This window comes from Pristiophorus japonicus, chromosome 8 (genome assembly GCF_044704955.1).
Source record: "Pristiophorus japonicus isolate sPriJap1 chromosome 8, sPriJap1.hap1, whole genome shotgun sequence".
In the NCBI taxonomy this organism is placed as follows: Eukaryota; Metazoa; Chordata; class Chondrichthyes; family Pristiophoridae; genus Pristiophorus; species Pristiophorus japonicus.
In genome coordinates, this window is record NC_091984.1 from 100,221,259 (window position 1) to 100,248,480 (window position 27,222).

The window sequence follows — 27,222 nt, forward strand, 5'->3', positions numbered from 1 at the left end:
CAGACACAAGCTAGATGCAAGATTATTTAGATAGATGGGCAGCAATGGAACACAAACTCTTAATCCCGCACAACAACCTGCCAAACACAACAGCCATCAGCATTAAGCAACAGTGCCGCACACCAGGGATTTGAATTCAAACCTATGTCAGCAGATGTTTGGTAACTGAATAATCGATTGCGTACTCCAATTCAAACAAGCTATCGCAAAGGTGGCACAATTTCCTATTTAAATCTATGATTCAGAATTTTATATTGTGTGTGTGTTATTATTCTGAATAAAACTACATTTCATTCAGTCTACATTTGCAGCCAGTTGTCTGGTCAGGATGAGACCAACAAGGTATTTTAGTGCCGTTACATGAATGTGTTAGGCTGCGCAATGTGCATTTGATCATATATCAGTCTTGTAGAAGCTCCTGTTCCCTCAACATGTAAGTGTGCAATAACTGTTTCAAGAGATAACATTTTAGAAACCTCACTGTAACATACAAGAGTGCTTCTAAAATCTCCTCCAAAATATTTTATTCTGCATAAGATGTGGCATTATGTATATGGTATGCATTTGATGTTATAATGTTTCAGAGTATATCCTGCTAGATATTCCAAATCATGTACTGCAGGGGTGGGAGGGGGGGGGGGTGGGGAGGGAAGAGGGGGATTTGAAATGCTTCACTTGGGATTCAGCAGTAGCTTGTAACCAGTTTCATTGGCATTCTTCAACACAGGGTGTAGAAAGATCCTCATCGATGGCATGGTGTCCAACAACTTTTACATAACTAGGAGAGATCTTTAATAGCACCAACATAACTTGTATCTTAGAAAAAAAAATCTTTAAACATGAAACAGATTAACAAAATAGCAACTTAAAAGTACTGTACAAAATTTTCTGCAGAAAAAAAACATTTCAGGCAAATGCACTTTAGAAATAATGTATTACAGTAAAGTGCTTTCACATGCGAGTGGGGGTCTGATCATTGCAGCCATAATGAAATAAAATTAGTTTTCAGCACCTTGAACTCAGCATAGATTTAAACATTGAACAACTTGTTTGCAAAAACTTACTATCAACGAAACAATGAAGTGAGACCAGGTACCCATCATATTTTTCCGCTGGCTATAAAACAGTTCATTGTAAGTTATTTTAAATGCTGATAATTTTTCTTTTAACTATGGAATGGATGATGTTACTTATGGACTCTGACCATGTGGATACAAATATACTTACGACAAGCCAACACTGCCAAAAACACACAGTTGAACCATAATTCTGTGATAATTTAATTACAAACTCAAACATATTTATAGTACAAAAAGAACAAAATACTGCTCGTGTCATTTAGAGTGTTCATTCTGGTAGTTCTGCCATCCCTCAAACCCCTATTAATTCACATATTTACACATCTTAGAGTGTTTAAAAGGCTGGGACAAATTCATTTCTGCTTTCGAGCAAAACCTGACATACACCCATATTTAACAAAACAATCTCATCCCCCACCCCACCACACACACACAAAAGAGGTATTTTGTCAATCTGGGAAGAACAGAGTTCTAGGGTACACCTCACAGATCAGTCTGCAGTTCTGAATTAAAGATTAACCCATTCCTTGAACGTATGGGGATAGATAAGGTTGCATCTGTGTTGTAGTGAATCATTAAACCCCCGGGCACACAGTTACACTCAGTAAATGGCTTTGTTAAAATAAATAATTTGAAAATTTTCAGCAGTAACCCAACATTCATGGTCACACACATATCCTCAATGCTGTCCTTCACTTCAGAAAATCTACAGGCATGTCTTCAACTCCTATCTGCATAAAGTCTCAATGGTAAATGCTAATAAAGGACAAATAAAGTGTTTTACGGAAAGATTCCAATCAACGTCAGATATTTTTGTTCTGCAGTTACATCCAAAAAATAAAGTTAAAAAGTCAACAGAATTCTTGTGCCCATGTATTTAACATTTTTGCATTAAATTTCTAATGCAAAAGGCAAATAATTTAATCGGGGGGTAAAATCCAAACTCTACCCATCTTGTGATAGCCTCACTATGCCTTATTTTTAAGGACTTGCATTTATATAGCAACTTAAATGATCTCAGGACGTTCCAAAGCACTTTACAGCCAATAAAGTACTTTTGAAATATAGTCGCTGTTGTAATGTAGGGAAGCGCAGTAGCCAATATGCGCACAGTACGGTCCCACAAGCAGCAATGTGAGAATGACCAGATATTTTGTTTTAGGGATCTTAATTGAGTGATTGATATGGGCCAGTTCACTGGGGGAAACCTTGCTCTTAGAGTAGTGTTCACCTGATGGAGCAGACGGGGTCTTGGTTTACCGTCTTACCTGAAAGACTGCATCTCCGACAGTGCGGTACTCCCCCAGTACTGGACTGAAATGTCAGCCTAGGTTATGCACTTGGGTTTCTGGAGTAAGGCTTGAACAACCGCCTGACTCAGAGGCAAGAGTGCCACAACTGAACCAAGGCCGACACTGATTGTCGATTACCTATTAAGGATTTCACAGCATGATTTGACGAATTCCCTAATAGTTTTAAAATTCTAAGCTCCACTGGTTATATTCATTACAGAACCAGATCGCAAACTTTAAAGATTTTCTGACAGTGGTGAATTTCTAATCCAGATTAAAAGGGCCCCATTCTGCTCTTAATTTACATCTATTATGCATGGTGTGATTGTGACAGAATATTGTAATGCAATGAAGATAATACAAGTTTTTAAATCATTGGAGGATAAGACATGGGATTCTAAATTGAGATAGATTTATTGCAAAGAAGATATAAAGCACACCAAATACTGGAGTTCTGGAAAAAATAAAATCACTAAAAATGTTGATGGATCTTTCTCTTTCAGATGGTGATTGACTTGGGAGGCTGCATGATCACTCAATGATGGTGCCAACATTGAAAACATACAAGACATGGCACGAGACCAGCCAGGGAACTGAAGGAACCTGGGACAAGCAGCATTCAGATTGGTCTGAAAGTGCAGCCTTCACAGCTTTGAACAGAGCCACCCTAGGACATGTGGGATACTCCTAGTCAGTGATGCAGAGTAACCTGACAACCTGAAGCCCAGAACAAAGTTGGAAAAAAAGGCACCAATTTTGTCACCCCCCCTTCTGCACTGAATGTATTCATGCTGGATATAAGGTCCCAGTCACTCACTGGTGCCTCAAAATTCAGCATTTACGAAAGCCTTAATCATGGATTCCGACAGCCTATTCCATCCTTGGGGAGTAAAACAGCCAAGTCTAATTGTGTCGTCCTTCTAGATTGACACAAGGCCCTGATTGCTGGAAATGGCAAAGAGCCGTGGCGAATATTCCTGTCAGGGCCAAGAGCCTTGGCTAATATTCCTGTCCGGGCCAAGAGCCTTGGCTAATATTCCTGGCAGGGTAAAGAGCCTTGGCTAATATTCCCGTCAGGGACAAGAGCCTTGGCTAATATTCCTGTCCGGGCCAAGAGCCTTGGCGAATATTCCTGTCCGGGCCAAGAGGCGTGGCTAATATTCCCATCAGGGCCAAGAGCCTTGGCTAATATTCCTGGCAGGGCCAAGCGCCTTGGCTAATATTCCCGTATCTGATGGTGGGACCCTCTACGGCGGCATAAAACTGAGACTGAATCTGGGATCTTCCTAGTCTGAATAGTTTGCTTGTTCACTGTGTACAGAAAGCCATGTAGCTGTATATATTTTTTGGAAGAATAACTTTTTTTCTGAGACGGTGGGGGGGGGGGGGGTGGCGGGGGGGTGCGCTGGTGGTGTTTAGAACAAAAATTACACCCCAAGGACTATCATTCTCCTTGAAGTATTATGTAGCTAACTTGCATGAAAGCACAAATGGATTGATTATAAAAGTGCCCTGGGCTCTAATTGTAACCCTTCTCTCCAAAACATGTATTACCCTAGTTGCATTAGAAATAAGGTGATATTTAAAAAGAACATATTGGGCGGACCAAATTGTATTTTGCCTTGGTTAAACCATGAGGTGTTGCAGTTTCATTTTTATTCTCCAAACTGCAGTGTGCAGAGTAGCGTTCAATCCTATGCTTAACTCAACTTCATCTCATTTCCCAGAAGGAACAGCAATCAGGATCAGAACCCTGGCTCTTTCCCTACTCCCTAACACAAGAGATGCGGACACCAATTGTAGCACTTCCGCCACTGTCCTGCTGAGGTCAGCCAAAGGTACAAATCAGGAAGTCCAGTCCTCCATATGTCACAAATTTATTAGATCCTTGTTTCTAAAACCATAACCAAGCTGAGCAACACAGTTTGATGCTCTTCTCCCAACAATTTAACATGACTTGGAGGACTGCATTAGCAAAGTTACTGTGAGGGAATAAAATGAGATGCCACAGAATGTATCTGAATGGTAAGCGAGGGACTAATGGTATCAGACAATGTGACTTCACTGTACCATTCAAAATCAGCAGTATTGGTTTTTGTCTACTACACTGCTGGGTTATTTATTAGAGCATACCAAACAATCTTTAATATAAATATAAATCTTAATTGCAGATCTGCCCATGAAATCAGAAATAAGTTTGACCCAGCCTAAATTGCACACAAAAATGACTAACCAAGTGGCCTTTGGTATAAATGCACAAAGTATTTCTGCAAATAATCAGCAGCAAACAGTCTGAAATGACAGTCCACAGGTAATACTGCAAACACGATCGGACGGTCACAGCACTCAAAAATAAAAAAATAAAAATTCTGCATTTCACTGGACACAGCAAGGTTATGTGTGTTTTCAGAAAAAAAGTATTTTCCCTGGTCCTACCAGAAACAATAGCGCAGTGTGAGGGAGTGCGAATTGATTGGTTATTGCGTTCCTTATGATCCGTGCTCTATGGTACAAAGAGACGCACCTTTCTTTAAAACTCCGACGCCATGTATTACAAAGTGTTGCCTTGGTATTGACTACCGCATACAGTCACGACTCCAAATCCCAACATTGATAAAATGCACCCTTGGCAGCAATTCATACTGCTGCACCCTTGGTTTGGGCACAGCTTAAGCCTCAACATTTTCTCTTCATAGGAAAAAAAAGTTGCTCTCATTAAATATATGGCCTTACCAGAAATGATCTTGTATGGCGCCAGTGCACATGCTATATGGCTATTGTGGGAGGCAGCAATGTGCATGGGGGAAGGAGTGCAGGAAGGAGGGAAAAATTAATTATTCTGTGGTGGCATGAGAATAACTGGAACGCCTTAAAAGAAGCATGCATGCATTCAGGAGCAGTGATATGGGGGGGGGGGGGGGGGGGGGGTGGGGGGGAGGAGAGAAAGAGAAACACATGGTCATAACAAGAGGTTTACTGCCCACTCATTGGTCTTGCATTAAAAAAAATTAAAAACTAATTAAATTCATGGTAAAATGTCTGCATGCTGGAAGGTTACGGTGTAAACACAATGGGAAGGCTGTTCAGGACTAATGTAAAAATGATCCTCCTGGTCACTAATTAAACAACCAGCTGTTTCTCAGAACTAACTGCTTCTAATTTATTGACAGGAACCTGGATGAAGAAGCTTTTCATTCACAGCCACAATCACAATGGGAAAATGGCTGAAGTACATGGCTTGATACACCAGTATTGTTCACTGACCTAAATTTATTTTACCAGAGAAACAACAGCATTTATACAAAACACACGGCTTAAGAAGTGATTCCAAAATGTGTGCGTTTTTCTTTGTATAATCTATTGCTGTGAACAGAGAAAAAACAGATGCAATATTCCTGTGGGACCTTCAAGATGCTCCAGCATCATAGGGTGAGCACATTGGGTGGGAGGGAGGGGGGGGGGGGGGGAGAAGGGGGTTCCGTCATAAATATTGACTGTGGTAGAGCTCTAACTTGACTGTGTGCATGATTTAGGGATGTCATTTTCTACACTCACAGCAAACACAGTAGATTCACTTAGCAATCCCAAGGTAATACAATTCACATTGTCATTCTGAAGTCGTAGCAGACACTGCCACGTAACTTTCCTCTTACTATTCACCAAAAATATAAACATGAGGTCCATTCTGAGAAGCAACATTAGAGGTACGTCTTTAACCCCATGACAGTTCTGAGGGACTTTCTGAAGTAGTGTTGTCATGGAATTCCAATACTGCTGCCAAAAACAGAGAAAATACTGCTACATTTGGGATTATAGAAAAAATTATCAACCTGAATTAAATTTACGGGTCAGCAGAGATTACAGATTTGTCTGGCTGCTACCCCTGAACAGATAGCGCTTCCAAGAGGAAACTGCCGTCAGCAATTGTATCGCCAGATATGAAGGGGAAGCCAACATGCCAACGCTTTATTTTGCAGTCTTGCCACTAGCACTTCAGTAAAGATTAATAGTGGGAGCATGATTGTCCACACAATATCCACTTGAAAAATGAAAAACACATGGCACAACAGATTATACATTTGTTCTTCTACATTTGGGTGTGCCGGGACAGTTTTGCGCCATGCACCAATAGGACGAAGTGTTGGTGGCCGCAGTCTATCACCACAAGTGATTGATGGGAATAATTGGTGATGACTTAACAGTACCACACAAGCAGCACATGGACAACATTAAAGCAAGCTGGCTCATCAAGTGTAATTTTTTTGAAAGTGTATTGATACAAGTACTCAAAATAAGCCTAGTGACAAGACTGTTGCGTTGAGCTTTGCACTTAAATAACGGATCATAAGTAAGTGATTGGGTATCTTAAAACTGTTAGGCTTGACTTCCTCTTCAAAAGGGAAGAGTCCCTTAGGACTGTCCAGTAGGGGGGGAAAAAAAAACTTACCTGGGCCGTGACCCAAAATAGTTGGTTTTGGACCTTTTCCATAAAATGTTTTTAATATCAGGTGTAGCATTCCACCCAGTAAATGGTGGAGATAGTGTTCCCCACCGCCCCCCGCCCCCTCACCCCCCCTCCCGCTGTCTCACTATGCACAGACAGCTCTAACCAGGACTCCACTGACTGAAAGAGATGAATCTGTAAACATTGAAGAGCTGAACATTTGCTGAGGTACTTCAGATAATAAATTCGAGTCATTAATCCTCACACAAACAATAAGGCCTTCTCGGCTACCTCTGCACAATATCACTTAGCTCTTTAACACACGTCAGCAAGTTACTGAGCACAGGGTTTGTAGGCAGTCCAGTGGAACCCGTGGAGGATACCTGGAGCTCATGCAGGCTCTGTTCTAATTTGCTTACAGCTTCACGGAAAGCAAACTTGTTCCTCATCTGCGTAATGCAGTCAACATAACCAGAGCAATGATCTAGCAGCCGGTGTCCCGCTTCAACTAATTGGCTGTTGGAGGTGGACTCTGGGCCACTGTCGATGACACTGGCGAGAAGCTCGGCACACTCTAAGAGTGCTTCTTTGCTGATTTTTTCTGTTGGCAGCTTCTCTGGTGGCAGCTTGGTTTTTCGTAAGGAAATTCTAGCACCTGTAGTTACAGAGGCACCATTTGCAAGTTTGGTGGAAGCTGCCATCGGAATGGATGAAGCAGGAGGCACTTGAGGGGGTGGCATAGATGGTCTGGAGATCTTGCCAAACACAGCTATTGTTGGCTTTTTGCCACTTTCACCATTAATCTCAACTTCCTGCTGTGTCGTTGAAGCGCTCTCACAGTCCTCTGCTGTTTCTGTGCTGTTGAGACTGGTGCTCGAAGGAGGCTGCAATAGTTTGAGAGAAGGTGGCGGTGGGGGTGGTGCACATTTTGGTTTCACAAGCCTTGGCCTCTCCCTTTCAGATGTAACCTGGTGCTCTGACAGGAGTTTGAATTTGTTTCCCAGAGAATCTGTTCCAATTAATTGAACTTCTGCAGGAGTATGCTTCAAAGTCGGAGAAATCAGAACAGGTACTTTGTGATTATGAGTTGCTGGGAGTGTGGCAGAAATCTTCACTGGAGAGGACCAACCTGTCTTCTCCACATCCTCTTTCACGCCTATAGGTCCGGAATGGCTATTACTGGTTTCTCCATGCCCAACTGGTGCTGAGTTTAGGTTCTGTGCAAGATCACTGTCTCCATTGCCTGCATGGGCCCGGATAGAAGGTGTCGCAGCACCCCTCGCTAAGAGCTTTGTTTTTGATTTGTCTCTCAATGAAGCAACTCCGTCTTCTGCTTTTCTATGTAGTGGATCTGTCAACCTCCCTGGTCCCTCCTCTTTAGAGTTGATGGGCACTGGATGCTCTAGTTGAATTCTGTTGCGGTGACAATTTCTGGGAAGAGTCAAGGCTAGTCGATCCAGCTCTTGAAGCCCTGAAGACATGGAAGAAGTAGAATTTGACCGGGGGAAAGGTTTGGTGCCTTCCAAGCTTGAATCATCATTACTCGAAGGCTTTCCGGCTTTTAAGCCAAGTGTCTTTTTTATTAAGCGTGGAGTGAAAAATCCAGCAAATCCTGCCCACCCTCCACTAGTTACACCACCATTTCTTTGCACAGAACCCCTTCCACAGCACCGTGCCTGTGTGTGATTCCCATCAGCGTGTGACTGGACAAAAGTAAGACCATCTGAGTGCTGAAAAGACGAGAAAGAAGAAAAGTTACCCGTTATCTCGTATTTTTTGTGTGGGTGGTTCTCCATCTCTCGGAAGGAGCTGCTGCGCTTAGGAGGCATAGGGACAGTCTTCTTCTTCATAAAGGAACTGAAGAAGCCAGCTTTTCTATCTCTAGTGAACAGGGTCTCTTTACTATCGTCCAGGAGACCACTGGGAGATTTATCTCTCTGCTTACGAGGCAATGCTGGGGAGATGCTACATGGGGCTGTGCTTGTTCCCATTCCTATTGGGAAAAGAAAAAAAAAATTAAATGTAACTCAAGGGTGGAAGGAAGCATTTAAGTGCATGATCAATGCTTGTTCATCTTCTTGTTCGGTCTCCGTTCTCATTGTCCTCTTGTGCAGTTTTTTTTCTTTTCCTGCCATCTTGCAAACTTGGATTTATTTTCTAGCTTCTAAATGTTCCTATGTCACAACCACTCACTTAGCAGTATTGCATTTTTTGTTCTTTATCACTGATCATCTTTAAATTAAGTTTCTAATGCCACAAACAGAAGCTGTAGGGGGGAAACCAACTCTGCATGGAAGTCTCTGTGTACGTTATGGTCGAGTGAATGCACCATTTATTGTGTTTTTTTTATTCTGCAATTAATAGATCATATTTGACTTGCAATCTCTCCAGAAATGTGTGGCTATTAAAAATCAACCCCATTCAGTCTTCTAGATTGTGGCTAAGATGCTCATTTCACCAACTTCATCTTGTGTCTAACCACATGTGATAAGCTTTGAGAGAGATTAGCCAGGATTTAAAAAATTTATTATTGGGGGAAATGAGAGGACTGCCATTTGGACTAATTTGGTCCATTACACAATGCAACAATGATGTGCTAGCAATCACTGGGAGGGGTGGGCATGTCTGTGACTTGTTCACCTACCATCCTAAAGGAAGCTTCAGAGAAGATAGGATCGAAGGGGAGAAGGGCTAACAGAGGGGCAAACTTAAAAGGACAAAATGCAAAAAACAACCAAAAAGTGACACAAGTACCTGGCACCGTGGTTTGAACTACAGCAGGATGATCCATGTCCATGTTTTCCTTATTTTCTGCATTTTTCTTTAGTGTTCGAGTTTTTGTTGGGAGCAGGGGTAACTGAAGCTGGTGGGTGATCACAGTTGAAGAAGCAGTTTTTCCAAGTTCTTCTGCAACTTCTGCCAGAGGAAAAGGAGCACTGACAAGTTTGAATTTCTGGTTTTAGTCTTCAAAACTTATAAAAATATAAAATAAATATGAGATAGAGGAGAGCGAGAGAGAGAGAGAGAGAGCGCACACGAGCAAGTGTTGGAGCGGTTGGACATGGTTTATCTGAGAATGCTCCATCTAATGTATAGGGTGAGCGTGGATGGACTGGATGGTCTTTTCACACCCTTCTTTTCTTGTGTATGCTTATCTGTTCTTATTTCACTTTAATCTGAATTTTAAAAATATGAATTCAGCGCCTTAAACTGATTGTAGAAATTCTTTAGCAGACCTCAAAAGGCTCATGTATGTAGCCACTGAGTACAAGGTGACAGCCTATCAATATGTCACAGCTGCTATTTCCAAAAAGATCCTTTGCTGTTTTGCTTACAAATTGCCAATTCAGGAATTAGAAACTGGTTGTCTGCTTGACTGTGGCATTGGTGACTTTGTTTTGCTGTTTCCTTTGAGGATCAACAAGCTTCTAAATTTTGCAGCACAGCAGGAAGAGACAAAGTTCTATCTAAAAGCAAGTTTGATCCACATATGAATCACCCATTCATGACACTAATTGACAGCAAGATTGTTTGTTCTTTGAACAACAAAGAGGAACTGTCTCACAACTGGAGTCTCGTAAGGAGTTTACCACTAAAAAACATTAACAAAGTTTATTGATCTTTTACCTTCTGAAATACTGGAGTCGTGGAACATGGTCTCAAATGCTTGATGGATCTCAGCAAACGATGGACGTTCCATAGGATTCCACTGCCAACCTAAGAGGAAAACAGACACGTGAAGCAGCTTTGATCCATGCCATCTCTCCACAAGAAAGAAAGTTCTCACTTTTTGAGCAGCACTTTAATTAGGTTTTCAAATGTACATGTGCAATACAATAGGTTATGATAATATTTGTAGGATAAATCCAAGATGCTACGGCCTATCTCAAAGTTAAATTCATGACAAGTTGCCCTAAACCTTAATGATGAGTTTGCCAAGTACAGTCACAGCACAGAACTGCAGAATAATGAGCGAATTTTATTTCATTCAAAATAAAAATGGAACTGCACCTCAATGTTAGGATTAGGGTTACCAATCAGAAATAGGCCTAGATTTTCCAATCATGATGTCACCTGTAGCCATTTATTTTAAATGGGTGACTATCAGTGCTATGACCAGAAAAGCTAGGTCATATGTTAATACAATTAACATTTAAATAAAGATGCGGCTACTTGAATTCATCAAACTTTAAGGATCACTGATTTGTAGTCGCATAATTATATTTATTATTACCTTTACTTCTAGATGAATTACGCTAAAGACATGAGTAAAATGTGATTCCCACTGATTATTCAAAATATATTTTCACACATAGTTTGTTGAAAAACCTTCCACAACCATTGTGAAAATGACTTTACTTACATGATCTCATCAGTTCATAGACTTTAGGTGGACAACCCTCAGGTTGCTCCATTCTGTATCCCTTCTCAAGTAAATCATAGACCTGAGACAGATCGATTCCTGGGTACGGAGACATCCCGTATGTGGCAATTTCCCACAGTAGCACTCCAAATGCTGAGAAGAAATGGAAAAATAGAGGACTTGATCAACACCATCTAAACTTTCTAATATACCATGAACCATCACTTGTAACAGTCACCAACATCTATTGACAATGTGATATTCAATGCCTTACAAACACCATTTTTTTGTTTCTTTGATAGGATAGAAAGAAATCGTAATTGATTAGAACAAAATTAGTTATTTAACAACCTATAGTTTTAATTAATGGAACAATCTTTTAAATACTCTAGCTAATCTCCTGTGGTGTTGCACAAATGTAGTCTTTAGGTGAAATTCGGGAGAGAATAATTCAATGGCAGACACCATTCATTTCCCATTTTAAAGTCATTCTATCCTTATTTTTTATAGTTCCATTAGAATTCTTTTTTCCACATTGAGGGCTAGCTTTTCGTTTGTCAGCGAAAAGAGTAGTTTTGCACCAAAATGTACTGTTTTTCGCCCGCTACCGTTTTTAGACCAAAATTTCGGCCTTTACATCATTGGTGAAGTCAACATTGCGCGAGGATTCACGACGCAAACCGGTTTTGGCAACTTTAGTCCGAGGCGGTAGCACAGCCTTGGGCGGGGGGGGGGGGGGGGGGGGGATTTTTTTTTTTGTTGCAAAAAAAAAAAATTCACAAAACCCTTCACTACTAAATCGCTGAAAAGGAATTAAAAAATAAAAACTTCAACTTACTTTTTTTGGCAGTTCTTCATACTTACCACTGTTGGCAGAGCTGCACCGCAGGTTTGACCCTGTAGGCATTCTGGGTGTGGCAGAGGGTGCCGAAAATACGACGGTAATGCAATCCGAGACGTTGCACATCGTTTCACGTCGGCACACCTCTCCCCAGCAGTATGTGGTAGCGCCGCCGCAAAAAGGTGCCCAAGGATCCCACCGACCGGGTTTTCACCATGGAGGGGCAAATCGCGGCGAAAACTCGGTCGCAAGGTGAGCGAAATTCTAGCCCTGAAAATGTAAACTGCCCACAAAAACTCGTCATGCAGTAATTACACCCACCTGACAATGGAAAAAGTTGCAATAGAAACAGAAAATGCTGGAAATACTCAGGTCAGGCAGCTAAGTATTTCCAACATTTTCTGTTTTTATTTCAGATTTTCAGCAACCACAGTATTTTGCTTTTGTATTAATGGAAAACGTTGATTGGAAGTACGTGCTTGTTTTTGTTAAACACATTACGGGATTTTACAATCTTGCACCCTTTTCTACAAGAAGCATGCCCTGCATCCAAAGAACCAATCTATGACATGTTTTTCCAACAGGGGTGGAATTGGGCGGAGTGAGAGGTGCAGAATTCAAGAACTTAAAAAAAAAATGGTTGCTTTTCTTTCCCCACCCCACCCAAAAAATACCTAGCTTGGATTTTAACCTGGGATCCAGTGGTGAAAGACAAAGTTGAGCTCAACTCATTTGTTCTGATTAATGATACTGCGCTCCATCATTATGTCCAGTGCTCATTAAACCCTCATGAAGTACATACCCCATACGTCAGATTTTATTGAGAAGGTATTGTAGGCAAGGCTTTCTGGTGCAGTCCATTTTATTGGGAATTTAGCTCCAGCATGGGCAGTGTACGTATCACCAGTCATTAACCTGCTCAAACCGAAGTCCGCAACTTTCACCACGTGATTTTCACCAACCAGGCAGTTGCGAGCAGCCAGGTCTCTGGAACGAAGAGACAAAATCAACATGACAAAATGCGCACAAAAGTCTGCAGAAGTGAATAATGAAGTGAATCAGCAGCATAACAAAGAGCACTCAAATGCTAAAATAAGTATTAACCATTTTAACGGATTTTCTGAGATATTTTAAATTACCTTTTTGCAAAGCTCAAGAGTTACTGATCATACTGACATATTTGGGGGAGACTTCAGCTAATCATCTCAGTGCTATTCTAACAGTGTGCTTTGATTCTTTAAAGTGCCTGACCTGTGAATGAAATTCTTTTTCTCCAGGTACTCCATAGCAGAAGAGATCTGTGTGGCCATGTACAAGAGCACCACGGCATTCACCTCCTCCCGATTGCACTCGCGTAGGTAGTCCAGCAAATTCCCATGGGGCATGTACTCAGTTACAATGTAAAAAGGGGGTTCCAAAGTACAGACACCTAAAGACAAAGACAAACATTATTGCCATCGATAATTGATGTGCACAAACTCACCAGGTGAACAGTAACACAAGCTTGTTTTTATTTGGTACCAGTTCGCGCACACTATTGATAATGTCTAAAACTAATTTTAAAATGATTTAAAAATAAAGACTTGCATTTAAGTAATGCCTTTCATGACCTCAGGTCACCCAAAGCACTTTACAACGAATGAAGTACTTTTTGAGCCAGTTTGCACACAGCAAGGTCTCACAAACAGCAATGAGATAATGACCAGATAATGTGTTTTTGGATGTGTGAGTTGAGGGATAAATAGTGGCCAAGACACAAGGGACAATTCCCATGCTCTTCTTCGAATAGTGTCATGGGATCTTTTACTTCCAGCTCGAGAGAGCAAATAGGGCCTCGGCTTAATGTCTCATCCAAAAGACAGCACCTCCGACACTGCAGCACTCCCTCAGTTCTGCGCTGAAATGTCAGCATAGATTATGTGCTCACGATCCACAACCTGCGCACTCAGTGCTATCACTGAGCCAAGGCTGACACAACATACATTTGGAGAGAATGTTCACAGCATTAATATTCTACCCCCACACCAATAGCTCAATTAGCACTCTCACTGTTTCTAACCAAGCTGAAATCAAGCCACAGTTTGAACTAACATAAGAAATGTTTGAACGATTTAACATGCAGCGCAAGCAGAATATATATTATAAAAACTCATGATCACACTCGCTGCACTGACAATTTACGTGTTGTCAGTTGGCTTTTTTCAGGGAAGGGACTGGCAGGATGGGATACAAGAAATGTTCACGAACAAGCCAAATGTCAACACAGGGCTAGTTCGCAACAGACGAAAAGAGATTCCAGAAACACTTGCCTAGTAGTTGGACTAAATTTGGATGTTTAATTTCTTTCATTACAGCAGCTTCTTTAAGAAATTCCTCCACCTCCATAGTGTCCTCCTTTTAAAAAAAAAAGGATAAGACAAATAAATCTATTAATAACTAGCAAGATGCACCATACTTGACATAAATTAAAAATTTTTGAAGCATCAATGAACCAGCATTGGCAATTCGTAGTTGGCACTGAAGATAGCATGCTCCAGATAATGTTGAAGCTACTTTTTCCGAACACATACTTAATTCAACACTCCAAATGTTTATATAATTACTTCTGCAGCAACTTTTTTGTTGTAACAATTTAAAATAAAAGGCAATCCTTGCTCTGCTCTCTTGGTCTTCCATGTACCAAGTACTAGCCCAAGCGAAGAACGTGGGCCAGATAACCTTCGTGTTATATATTAACCTAAAACAGTGTATCGGCTGCATAATCTGCACACCATGCAAACAATCCGTGGCAAAAGCGTGGGCTGGCAAATCAGTGTGTTGTCGTATACTACTTGAGACAAGTGTGTGGGCTGGATAGCCTGCTTCCACCAGGCCTCCCACAATGCTACTCTGAAACCAGCTAGCGCAGAAACATGACCGAAAGATAGCATGCTCTAATTTGCTTTGGTTTCTTGTGGGTAAGTGTCTGAACTCTACTCAGCCTATCCACAAGAACGCAAAGCAAGGTCATGCTTCCTGCCCCAGATTTGTTTGGTGGCTGTATTCTTGTGCCAAATTACATTTTATTTATTTAAGGCATAATTAAATCCAATATTTGTTGGTTTTTACACCATTTTGGTTCACAGCACCAGTACAAGGGAGAGAAATTTAGCAGCAGTTCGAGAAATATTGTCAACACATATGGACACTTCCTCTCCAAGAAACCCCAGGAACAGTTTCTACTTGCCTTGCCCTTGAGAACTTGAGTGTTCCTGGGCTTGCCCCTCTAGTATCAGTATCACTTGAGGGTTTGGGCTCAGAATGGCTTCCCATTTTTTTGAGACTATCCTAGACATATTTTGCACACTCTGAAAACAGATGGTTGAAAAACACAGGATACGCAAAATTGGCCTTACGCAGCAACATAGAGCTGCACTGGTTAGAACATTTAAATCCCACAAACCATGGCTTGAACCTCATGGGAAAAACTTAAGTTGAAGACATTTTCTTCAAGCTGCTGGAGTGGCCTATCAGGTGCAAAGTCCATGGGAACAACACTGATAAACAGGAAGCAGAAAGTCACGTGGTCAATACCCTTATATCATAAGCTCTTTTAAAAACACGGGAGACATCTTAAACCCCCACCTTTATTGCAAGGGATGGAGTATAAAAGCAGAGAAGTCCTGCTACAACTGTACAGGGTATTGGTGGGGCCACACCTGGAGTATTGCGTAGTTTTGGTCTCCGTATTTAAGGAAGATATACTTGCATTGGAGGCTGTTCAGAGAAGGTTCACTAGGTTGATTCTGGAGATGAGGGGGTTGAGTTATGAAGATAGGTTGAATAGGTTGGGCCTATACACATTGGAGTTCAGAAGAATGAGAGGCGATCTTATCCAAACATATGAGATAATGAGGGGGCTTGACGAGGTGGATGCAGAGAGGCTATTTCCACTCATAGGGGAAACTAAAACTAGGGGCCGCTCATTTAAAACTGAGATGAGGAGAAATTTCTTCTGAGGATTGTAAATCTATGGAATTCTCTGCTCCAGAAAGCTGTGGAGGCTAAGTCATTGAATATATTTAAGGTGGAGATAGACAGAGTTGAGCGATAAGGGAGTAAAAGGTTATGGGGAGCGGGCAGGGAAGTGGAATGGAGTCACTGATCAGATCAGCCGTGATCTTGTTAAATGGCGGGTCAGGCGACTCTTATTTTGTTTTTACGTATTCTGCTAACTTATGGAGGATGAGAATTGAGGAGGTGTAATTACCACTAGAGGGAGCCATAACTCCTTCCTCAATCAAAAGCTTCATAACCAGACTGGTATTATAATTCATTAGAAATCCTGGAGCTGCATATGATTGAGGTATGTCTCCACACCACAATACACAGTACTTTGGAACCCCTAACCAAGTGAACATCTATACAGCAAATATGAGTCACGGGAAAATTAACTCCTCTAGTTTGATGTTACTCACATTCACACAGACCAGATGGCACCAAGTTAATCAAATATAAGGTGGGGGGTGATACGTTGTCAAAAGGAGTACTGACAATAAATCGGTGTCTCAGCACACTGTTGCCTGTGAAATTCTACCCACGAAGTGTAGAAGTCTAATATATACCTTCAGTGTTTTTACTGCGACAGTAAGGTTGTACTTCTTCCAGACTCCGACATACACCTCCCCGTACTGCCCTCCGCCCAGCTTGTGTTTCATTGTGATGTCAGTGCGTTCCATCTCCCACTTGTCATGTATGGGAGAGACTCCGTAAACAGTGGGCTTGTTGCATTTTGGAGCAGGGTAGTGCAGGGTCGTGACCAGCCCGTCGGCCACGGTGGAATGGTGATGAACAAGCTCTGCCAATGTGTTAAACCGGCTCTCTGCTGTCACATACACCTGAGAAAAGAAAACAGAACTACTTCTGGGATTGCTTTTTCCACAAAGAGCAAAGTAGTTAAAACAAGCTACAATACTTGTGTAATGCTAGTTGTTTCCCCAAAACGACACTTTACCTGATGGCAAATGACAAAATCCAGTGAGGATGTCCCCCAAACTGCATTTTGCACTGTGTCAGATGAAATAATACAAGATTGTGGCTGCTCTTTGTTACAATTCTTTTTTAAACTGAAAATAACCCATGATTTAATTTTTTATTCCAGTTTGTAAGTAAGATCACTTTTCATTTTGTTTCCCTCACCAGTTTTCTCCCTTCCCCCCCGCACCCACGCCCCACCAGTCTGTACAGTTCAGCGAGTATCTGAGCTATATAGACCAGGAATAAGAGAAAATTGGCAACGGAAAAAAATCAAAATGGGAAAGAAAGCAATGCTGATCATACTGGAGAGAATATATCTTAGCACAGTGATGCATTCCCCTTCATTAGAACAGATGTCATGCAATAAAACATATTTCCCAATCAACTCCTTATAGGAACATGGCATCTCAAAATAAATCCATTTCGATTTGCCATATCAAAGTCAAAGGATTAAATACTCGTAAATTACAGCACTAACTCTCTTCTCTTGCCTCCCCCCCCCCCCCCAATTGCTGGAGTGTTTAAGAAGTTTCATCTGCATACGAAAAGACTACCAGGATATGTTAATGGGGCTAGATGAAGAAGGGTGGGAGGAAGCTTGTGTGGAGCATAAACATTGGCATGGACCTGGTGGGCCGAATGGCCTGTTTCTGTGCTGACTCATTAAGCGACCTTGAGATTACCCATTTTTCCATCATGTCAAACTGCTTGAAGTTTAGTTCTTTTCTGGCTGGACATCAAGATTAATGGTTTCTATTTCTGAACATGGGAATGCGTCTTTGTTAAGTCATTGACGATTACTTGAGGTATATAGTTCCCTTCACTTTTCTAAATGCTGCAACTCTATTGGTATCAGTGGTCTTATTTCAATTAACAATTAACAACTCTCCAGTAAATGCTGCAGGTCACTGAACTCTCCCTTTAAAGGGAAACTACTAATGATCAGGAGAAGAAATGCAATCCAACCCAATCTGTCCTACCAGCTACATGAGGATAAGTTGTGGTATGCAACACATGACAAAGATAAATAGACAAGAAAAATCAAAGTTTTAGAATGTATTTGAATGGAGAGAAAGAAATTACATTTAAATAACTCCTTATCACAGCCCAAAGCACTTCACAGCCAATGACATTCCTGAAATACTGTTATATACGCAAATACAGCAGCCAATGTTTACAGCAAGATCCCACAAACAGCAAATTGGAAAAACTGCCAGTTAATCTGGTTTTTGTTGATGTTGGTTGCGGCAGGAATGCTGGCCGGGTCTGGGAGAAGTCCCTTCAAATATACCAGGGGAACTTTTGTATCCAAGTCAACAGGCAAATAGGGCTTCATTTCTTCACCTCATCTGAAAAATGGCATCTCTGATGATTTAGCATTCCATTAGTACTGCTCACAAAATATCCAACATTACACATGGTTGAATCGTATAATAGGGCTGAAATTCACAACTTGTTAACTCAGAAGCATGCTACCAGCCGAGATAAAAAATCACACATCATACGCAATCCCTCGGAACTGAGGAAGACTTGCTTCCACTCTAAAAGTGAGTTCTCAGGTGACTGTACAGCCCAATACGGGAATTACAGTCTCTGTCACAGGTGAGGCAGACAGTGGTTGAAGGAAAGGGTGGGTGGTGAGCCTGGTTTGCTACACACTCCTTTCGCTGTCTGCGCTTGATTTCTGCATGCCCTTGGCGATGAGACTCTAGGTGCTCAACGCGCTCTCAGATGCTCTTCCTCCATTTTGGGCAGTCTTGGACCAGGGATTCCCAGGTGCTGGTGGGGATGTTGCACTTTATCAAGGAGGCTTTGAGGGTGTCCTTGAAACGTTTCCTCTGCCCACCTGAGGCTCACTTGCCGTGCCGGAGTTCTGAGTAGAGCGCTTGCTTAGGCAGTCTTGTGTCGGGCATGCGGACGATGTGGCCCGCTCAACGGAGCTGGTCAAGCGTGGTCAGTACTTTGATGCTGGCCTGATCGAGAACACTGACGTTGGTGCGTCTATCCTCCCAGTGGGTTTGCAGGATCTTGCGGAGGCAGTGTTGGTGGTACTTCTCCAGTGCTTTGAGATGACTACTGTATATGCTTCATGTCTCTGAGCCATATAGGAGAGCGGGTATCACTACTGCCCTGTAGACTATAAGCTTGGTGCCAGGTTTGAGGTCCTGGTCTTCAAACACTCTCTTCCTCAGGCGACCGAAGACTGCACTGGCACACTGGAGATGGTGTTGGACCTCGTCGTCAATGTCTGCCCTTGCTGATAGCAGGCTCCCGAGGTATGGAAAATGGTCCACTTTGTCCAAAACTGCGCCATTGATTTTGATGACCGGGGATCAGTGCTGTGTGGCGGGGTCAGGTTGGTGGAGGACCTTTGTCTTACGGATGTTTAGTGTAAGGCCCATGCTTTCGTATGCCTCGGTGAAGATGTTGATGATGGCTTGGAGTTCGGCCTCTGAACGTGTGCAGATGCAAGCGCCATCCGTGTACTGTAGATTGATGTCAGAGGATGGGACAACCTTGGATCCAGCCTGGAGGCGACGAAGGTTGAACAGGTTCCCATTTGTTCTATAGTTTAGTTCCACTCCAGCGGGGAGCTTGTTGAGAATGAGATGAAGCATTACAGCAAGGAAGATCGAGAAAAGCGTTGGTGCAATGACGCAGCCCCTGTTTGACCCCAGTCCGGACATGGATTGGGTCTGTGGTGGATCCATTGGTTAGGATCACGGCTTGCATGTCATTGTGGAGCAGGCGGAAGATGGTGACAAACTTTTGGGGGAAGCCGAAATGGAGGAGGATGCTCCAGAGTTCCTCACGGCTGATAGTGGAACTAATATGTGGAGATCGGTACACATCATTTGCCTTGTTAAGCAGGCTGAAGTATTTTGATTAGTAATCAGGATCTGATTTACTGTGATTTTTAAGGAATGTGTATGGAGTTTACCAATTCCCATAGGATCTACAATTGATGTTAATAGCTGACCACATGAAAGACTGCTGTAGTAGCTGGCAACAGCAATTGGCAACAACATCTGGGTGGGACAAGTGTACACATCACAATGATACCTGCTGTTTGCAATGTCTTATTTGTTAATTCAGCCAAGTAGCTGACTCATTGTCATTCCAATTACTAAGCCATTATTGAGTGATGAAAATTGGGATGGATCCCAGTTTTGGATGCCTACCTCATCGCTCCTTCCAGTTCATCACACCCACTTCCCTTGAGTTACATGGCCCAGCTGAAATAAAGTTCAAATGACGAGTTCTCCAGGATGGAAACATATAATTGCATGGCTGAGAGTCAACTCAAGACACCTGAATATTTTTAGTAGCTATAATTTTGTTTTAATGATTTGGGCCAGTTTTCAGTATCAAAGTGCACCAAAGTCACAATCTATTGTATTTATATTGCCTGGTTACAGTGAACAGCAGGAGGCAGGGTACAAACAAGAGGCATTACTGCAGAAGAAAAAAAACACAAGTCAGCAAGTCATTCCGTCATCCCTGCTTAAACTGATCAAAGAACTCAAATGACATAGTTGCAGATTATATATCCAACTCCAGTGTCAGGGATAGAGTTCCACTTTGGGAAAATGGAGGGTTTTAAGAGCAGTTAAAATATTAGTTTGAAAGCCAGCATCCAACAGAAACACAAACCATAAGGTCCAAGATTCAATTGCCAGCCTGTGTGGAGCTTGCTGATCTCAGCTGCAGTGGTAGGGGTTGTTTGAATTAGGTTCAATACCACTGAGCTAGGTTAATAATATCCACTCCTGATCCCCATCAAGTGATCGCTGTTAGGAAGTGCGCAGGTGTCGATAGCAAGGACAGGATTGGGCTTGTTGTGATTCTCCCCAGGAGCCTATCAACACTCACTATTTAAGCTCAGAGATGAAGAATGACCATTTGAGATATGGGAGGGTGATTGGTATCAATACAGTGGCTGCCCACACAAGTTAGTTTCTGCGAGAGGGAGATGGCAGGCAGGCGGGGGAAAAAAAAAGAGAGCAAACTTGCAAAATAAAGGACAGAGGAGGTACAGTCAGACAGCTTCACTACTTACCTTGGCATCATGTGTTGTGTTGATTCTGTAGTGGTAAACTCGACCCTCGTAGCGGAGGGATATTGAAAGTTGCCCTGGACTGCTCTCACTTTCTCGCACAAGAAAGCTGCCATTGATGAGGCTGCTAAGCAGGTACTCTGCTGCACTACGCGAGACGGGACCATGGTACCAGGAGTGCTTTTCCAGGCTATTAACAGGTGTAATATAATTGCTGGGGACCCATCCCTGCCCGTTCTTCGAGCGCACCTCACACCATTCGCCATTCTGGTTATAGCACAGCACACGTAGCTTTTCACCTGTTGAATTAGAAGAACCCTGATCACTCAAAATTTCCAATGACTTCGTAGAAACCCAAGTAATTTTTAAAAACTTCTCAGTGCACCCCTGCACACAGGGAAAGAAAAGGAAAATCAATTCCAATCATGTGATATGAACATATGAAAATGAAAGACAGAAGACCACCAGCTGGCTGAGTGAGCCAATTCTGAACTGTCACGTTGTAACTTGCACATACCATCAATCCGACCTACCACTCCTGGGAGAGTCAAAAAAGGAGCAAATGCCTCAAGCCAATTTATGGGGAGAAACTGGGAAATTGCTCCCCTAACCCACCCCCAAACATATCAAACATCAGCAGCTGCAATACACGGAGGGAGTGGGCAAGACAGGGGTCTGCAGAGCATTAATTCATCATCCACTCCCCCCACCACCACCACCCCACCCTCCAATTTGGCTGGGATCTGCCAGATACGCTGGCCCGAAAGCAGCTACTTCGCCCTGAGCAGGCTGCTATCGTATCAGATCCAAGGATCAGAACGTCCCACCCACAATGGAAAAGGACCATAAATGGCAATGAACTAGGAAACCCAATGAAAAGAAAATGAACTGAAATCACATCCTGTTGGCTGGGGTCCAGAATTAGGCACGATCCCAGGTGAGGGCGAAAAAAGGAACGCTGCAGGAGATACAGCCAATTGTGGAATATTTAGGTCATCCAATTTACTGTTTATACAATGGCCATTTTTAAAATAAGGACATCTGCAAATAAAGGAGACCTGATGCAAGTCCCTTGTGTGTTCCAAATTTACAGGTTTCACTACATAGAATCATAGAATGGTTACAGCACGGAAGGCGACCATTTGGCCCATTTAGCCTGTACCAGCTCTCAGCTATCCCACTTTCCCGCCCTTTCCCCGCAATCCTGCAATTATTTTTCCTTCAGATACTTATCCAACTCCCTTTTGAAAGATAAGATTGAATCTACCTCCACTACCCTTTCAGGCAGTGCATTCCAGATCCTAACCACTTGCTGCCTTAAAATTTTTTTCTTCTTACATCGTCTTTGGTTCTTTTGCCAATCACCTTAAATCAGTGTTCTCTGGTTCTCTACCCTTCTGCCAATGGGAACAGTTTCTCTCTATCAACTCGGTCAAGACCCCTCATAATTTTCAACATTTCGATGAAATCGCCTCTCAATCTTCTCTGCTCCAAGAACAACCCCAGCTTCTCCAGTCTATCAACGTAACTGAAGCTCCTCATTCCTGGAATCATTCTCATAAATCTTTTCGGCTGCTTCTCTGAGGCCTTCACATTCTTCCTAAAGTGTGGTGCCCAGAATTAGGCACAGGACTCCAGTTGGGGCCGAACCAGTGTTTTATACATCTTCATCATAATTTCCAAACTTTTGTACTCGATACCTCTATTTATTAAGCCCAGGATCCCATAAGCCGTTTTAAACTGCTTTCTCAACCTGCCCTACCATCTTCAACGATTTGTGCACACATACCCCCAAGGTCTCTCTGTTCGTGCACCCTCTTCAGCATTGTACCATTTAGTTTATATGTCCTCTCTTCATTCTTTCTACCAAAATGTATCACTTCACACTTTTCTGCGTTAAATTTCACCAGCCTCTCTATGTCCTCTCGAAGCCCATCACTCACCTCCTCACTATTCACTGTACTTCCAAGTTTTGTGTCATCTGCAAATTTTGAAATTGTGGCCTGCACATCCATGTCTAAGTCATTAATATACATCAAGAAAAGCAGTGGTTCTAGAAATAACCCCTGGGGAACACCAGTGTATACCTTCCTCCAGTCCGATAAACAACCGTTCACTACTACTGTTTTCGATCACTTCGCCAATTCCGTCTCCAGGCTGCCACTGTCCCTTTTATTCCATATGCTTTAACTTTGCGAGCAAGTCTATTATGTGGCACTTTCTCAAACGCCTTTTGGAAATCCTAGTTCACGACGTCAACCGAATTATCCTCAACAACCGTCTCTGTTACCTCATCAAAAAACTCGATCAAGTTAGTTAAAGATGATTTGCCTTCAAGAAATCCATGCTGGCTTTCATTAATTAATCCACCCCTATTCCAAGTGACTGTGAATTTTGTCCCTGATTACTGTTTCTAGAAGCTCCCCCACTACCGAGGTTAAACTGACTGGCCTGTAGTTGCTGGGTTTATCTTTACACCCTTTTTTGAACAAAGGTGTAACATTTGCAATTCTCCAGTCCTCTGGCACCACCCCCTTATCTAAGGTTTGGAATACTATGGCCAGTACCTCTGATTTCCTCCCTCAATATCCTAGGATGCATCCCATCCGCTCCTGGCGATTTATCTACTTTAAATACAGGCCAGCCTTTCTAATACCTCCTCTTGATCAATTTTTATCCTATCGCATATCTCCACTGCCTCCTCCTTCACTATGTCTCTGCCTCCATGAAGAGGTCTCTGGTTCCTAATTGGCCCCACCCGTCCTCCTACTGTACTTTTACTGTTTATATGCCTATAGAAGACTTTACTAGCTTTTATGTTAGTTGCCATTCTATTCTCATACCCTCCCTTTGCCCCTCTTCTTCTTCACTTCTCCACTGACCTTTCTATATATATATATATAGAAAGCCTGATTCTCAGATGTATTTGCAACCTGACATGTCATACATGCTCTTTTTCTGTTTCCCTCTGCAATTCCCTCCCTAAAACTCTATCTCTCTCTCTCTCCTCCTTTAAGTCGCTCCTTAAATTCAACCTCTTTAACCAAGCCATTAATTACCTGTCCTAATATCTCTCTATGTGGCTCAGTTATTTTGTCGGATAATGCTCCGGTGAAGCTAACTGGGACTTTTTACTACGTTAAAGGCACCTTTATAAATGCAATTTGTTGTTGCATACTCTGATCATTCAGACCAGCCACCCATCCACATTCACTGATGCATTACTAAGTGCGTACATGTTAGCTTTGCATCAGTGTCAAACTCCCTTAACAAGATGTGGCTATTCATGCAACAGTTAATCATGAGATGTCGCTGCTTACCTTTAGTAATGCTTAGTGTGTTGTCACCACTCGCAACAAAGTCATAAAGTGCAACAAATAGATTAGGATCACTTTCAGCAGCTCCCAGGAGGTTCTCCTTCGAGCTCCACCTTACTGCTTCGTTCAGTGTCTGCGAGTCAATGTCAGAACCAAATGGACGGTGCAAAGCTTCTGTAAGAAGGGAGATGAGTTCTCGTGAGTAATGCACAAACAAGCACAGCAACTAACAGTCAAGTAATGCAATTAGTGCAGTGACATTAAAAGAGTGACTCCATTTTTGGTAAAGTTGGTGAAAATCTATTCAGCACGGTTTTATGACCGAGTAAGATCTGCCTTCAAGAGCCCTAGACAACTCACATTGGTTTGAATATCCTTATGAGAGTGCTGTGAACGACTGTTTCAGCAAATGGATTGTATGGCGGGGGAGGGGTTGAAGAGATAGAGAAAAAGCAAAATACCCTGCAAACTCTCAGTCAACACAGTAACTAACGATGTTAAAATGATCAGATTTACGTATTTCATACAAAAATATCCTCCATAATGTTAAAGAACATAAAAGTTTCTGTCTAATGTAGATACTAACTGAAAAAAGAAACACTTCTTGGGCAAACGATATAAAGACAAACTTTTCCTAAAATCCAACCTCAAACAGATAGCAATAAGTGTGTAGACGAGAGCTCTCCAGTATTATCCCGATCTGATATAAATCATTAATGGGCTGCAGAATCAAAACACCCATTCTTGGGAAGATTGGAGAAAGAACATCAGGGAGGTTTTGACATACGGGAGGAAAAAAAATCAAACTAAAGGCAAATTTGAACATAATTTGAAAAAAATTCACTTAGAACACAATATTGCTCACTTCTAAATCTAATTTTAAATTCTAATCTAAATCTAATTCTCAATCCAAAAAAAAAAACACCTACCTTAACTCGCATGAAATGACCACAAATTAACCCAAAAAGATTAAATGTGTCTCTGGAGCAAAGTTACACCTGTAAGATATTAGTGTTGGGTTTTTCTTGGCTGGTATTCAATAATGGAACACTGTTGACATTTATTGGGCAAGTTTGTGTATATATTTTGGGGTATGAAATCCCTTTAGGTTTTCCAAGATCCATCATCTGGACTATGTACCACTTGTGGTCAGGAACACAAGCAAGTGGCCTCCTCTTGGCCTCTGAGGGGATCTCAGAGATGGTTCCTGGAAGACATGGAAACAACGAATTGTCGATCCATCTTTTTTCTCCTTGACTTCAAGAATATGAAAGGAGACAGGGAAAGAGCAGGGAAGCTGAATTGGAATGGATTGCTGTAGTTGAAGAGCTAGCATTCAAACCAAAAGACTTCACCTTTCTTTTTAAGTCACAAGCAGAATCAGTCAGCACCAAAACACAATCCTGTAACTGCTACTCATTGGTGACATAAATGGTGCAACAGCAAAATTAAAATAACTGACTGACAAATGATTAAAGCGCTTCTATCTGAGCAGAAGTTACAACATTCGACGTTTTGAAATGTCGGCCAATTCTGCTTAATATTCAGAAAAGGAGATCCGTATATAACAATTTACCATAACCAAAGCACCCTTACATAGGATATACGGCACAGAAACAGGCCATTCGGCCCAACCAGTCCATGTTGGCGTTTATGCACCACTTGAGCCTCCTCCTATCTTTCCTCATTTTTTAGACCAATATGTCGAGGAACCAACTAGGGGGGAGGCCATCTTAGACTGGGTGTTGTGTAATGAGAGAGGATTAATTAGCAATCTCGTTGTGCGAGGCCCCTTGGGGAAGAGTGACCATAATATGGTGGAATTCTGCATTAGGATGGAGAATGAAACAGTTAATTCAGAGACCATGGTCCAGAACTTAAAGAAGGGTAACTTTGAAGGTATGAGGCATGAATTGGCTAGGATAGATTGGCGAATGATACTTAAGGGGTTGACTGTGGATGGGTAATGGCAGACATTTAGAGACCGCATGGATGAACTACAACAATTGTACATTCCTGTCTGTCGTGAAAATAAAAAAGGGAAGGTGGCTCAACCGTGGCTATCAAGGGAAATCAGGGATAGCATTAAAGCCAAGGAAGTGGCATACAAATTGGCCAGAAATAGCAGAGAACCCGGGGACTGGGAGAAATTTAGAACTCAGCAGAGGAGGACAAAGGGTTTGATTAGGGCAGGGAAAATGGAGTATGAGAAGAAGCTTGCAGGGAACATTAAGACAGATTGCAAAAGTTTCTATAGATATGTAAAGAGAAAAAGGTTAGTAAAGACAAACGTAGGTCCCCTGCAGTCAGAATCAGGGGAAGTCATAACGGGGAACAAAGAAATGGCGGACCAATTGAACAAGTACTTTGGTTCGGTATTCACTGAGGAGGACACAAACAACCTTCCGGATATAAAAGGGGTCGGAGGGTCTAGTAAGGAGGAGGAACTGAGGGAAATCCTTATTAGTCGGGAAATTGTGTTGGGGAAATTGATGGGATTGAAGGCCGATAAATCCCCAGGGCCTGATGGACTGCATCCCAGAGTACTTAAGGAAGTGGCCTTGGAAATAGTGGATGCATTGACAGTCATTTTCCAACATTCCATTGACTCTGGATCAGTTCCTATGGAGTGGAGGGTAGCCAATGTAACCTCACTTTTTAAAAAAGGAGGGAGAGAGAAAACAGGGAATTACAGACCGGTCAGCCTGACATCGGTAGTGGGTAAAATGATGGAATCAATTATTAAGGATGTCATCGCAGTGCATTTGGAAAGAGGTAATATGATAGGTCCAAGTCAGCATGGATTTGTGAAA

At 42.1% G+C, this 27,222-nt stretch overlaps 1 protein-coding gene across 4 annotated transcripts in view; it reads right to left on the reverse strand.

Moving 5' to 3' along the window:
- Positions 1-1,256: 1,256 nt before the first annotated feature.
- The window catches only part of abl2 (c-abl oncogene 2, non-receptor tyrosine kinase), a 138,796-nt gene continuing 112,830 nt past the window's right edge, over positions 1,257-27,222 (reverse strand). The window contains exons 2-11 of one of the 4 annotated variants that reach the window (XM_070887179.1): positions 24,413-24,583; positions 21,096-21,391; positions 16,624-16,896; positions 14,329-14,413; positions 13,271-13,448; positions 12,822-13,006; positions 11,179-11,331; positions 10,443-10,532; positions 9,570-9,731; positions 1,257-8,808 (exon numbers count right to left, since the gene is read on the reverse strand). In XM_070887179.1, coding sequence (XP_070743280.1) covers positions 7,103-8,808; positions 9,570-9,731; positions 10,443-10,532; positions 11,179-11,331; positions 12,822-13,006; positions 13,271-13,448; positions 14,329-14,413; positions 16,624-16,896; positions 21,096-21,391; positions 24,413-24,583 — 3,299 coding nt within the window. In that variant the 3' untranslated portion in view covers positions 1,257-7,102. Of the gene's footprint in view, positions 8,809-9,569; positions 9,752-10,442; positions 10,533-11,178; positions 11,332-12,821; positions 13,007-13,270; positions 13,449-14,328; positions 14,414-16,623; positions 16,897-21,095; positions 21,392-24,412; positions 24,584-27,222 lie in introns of those variants that run through there. The other 3 variants (XM_070887181.1, XM_070887180.1, XM_070887183.1) reach the window with 3 other exon arrangements.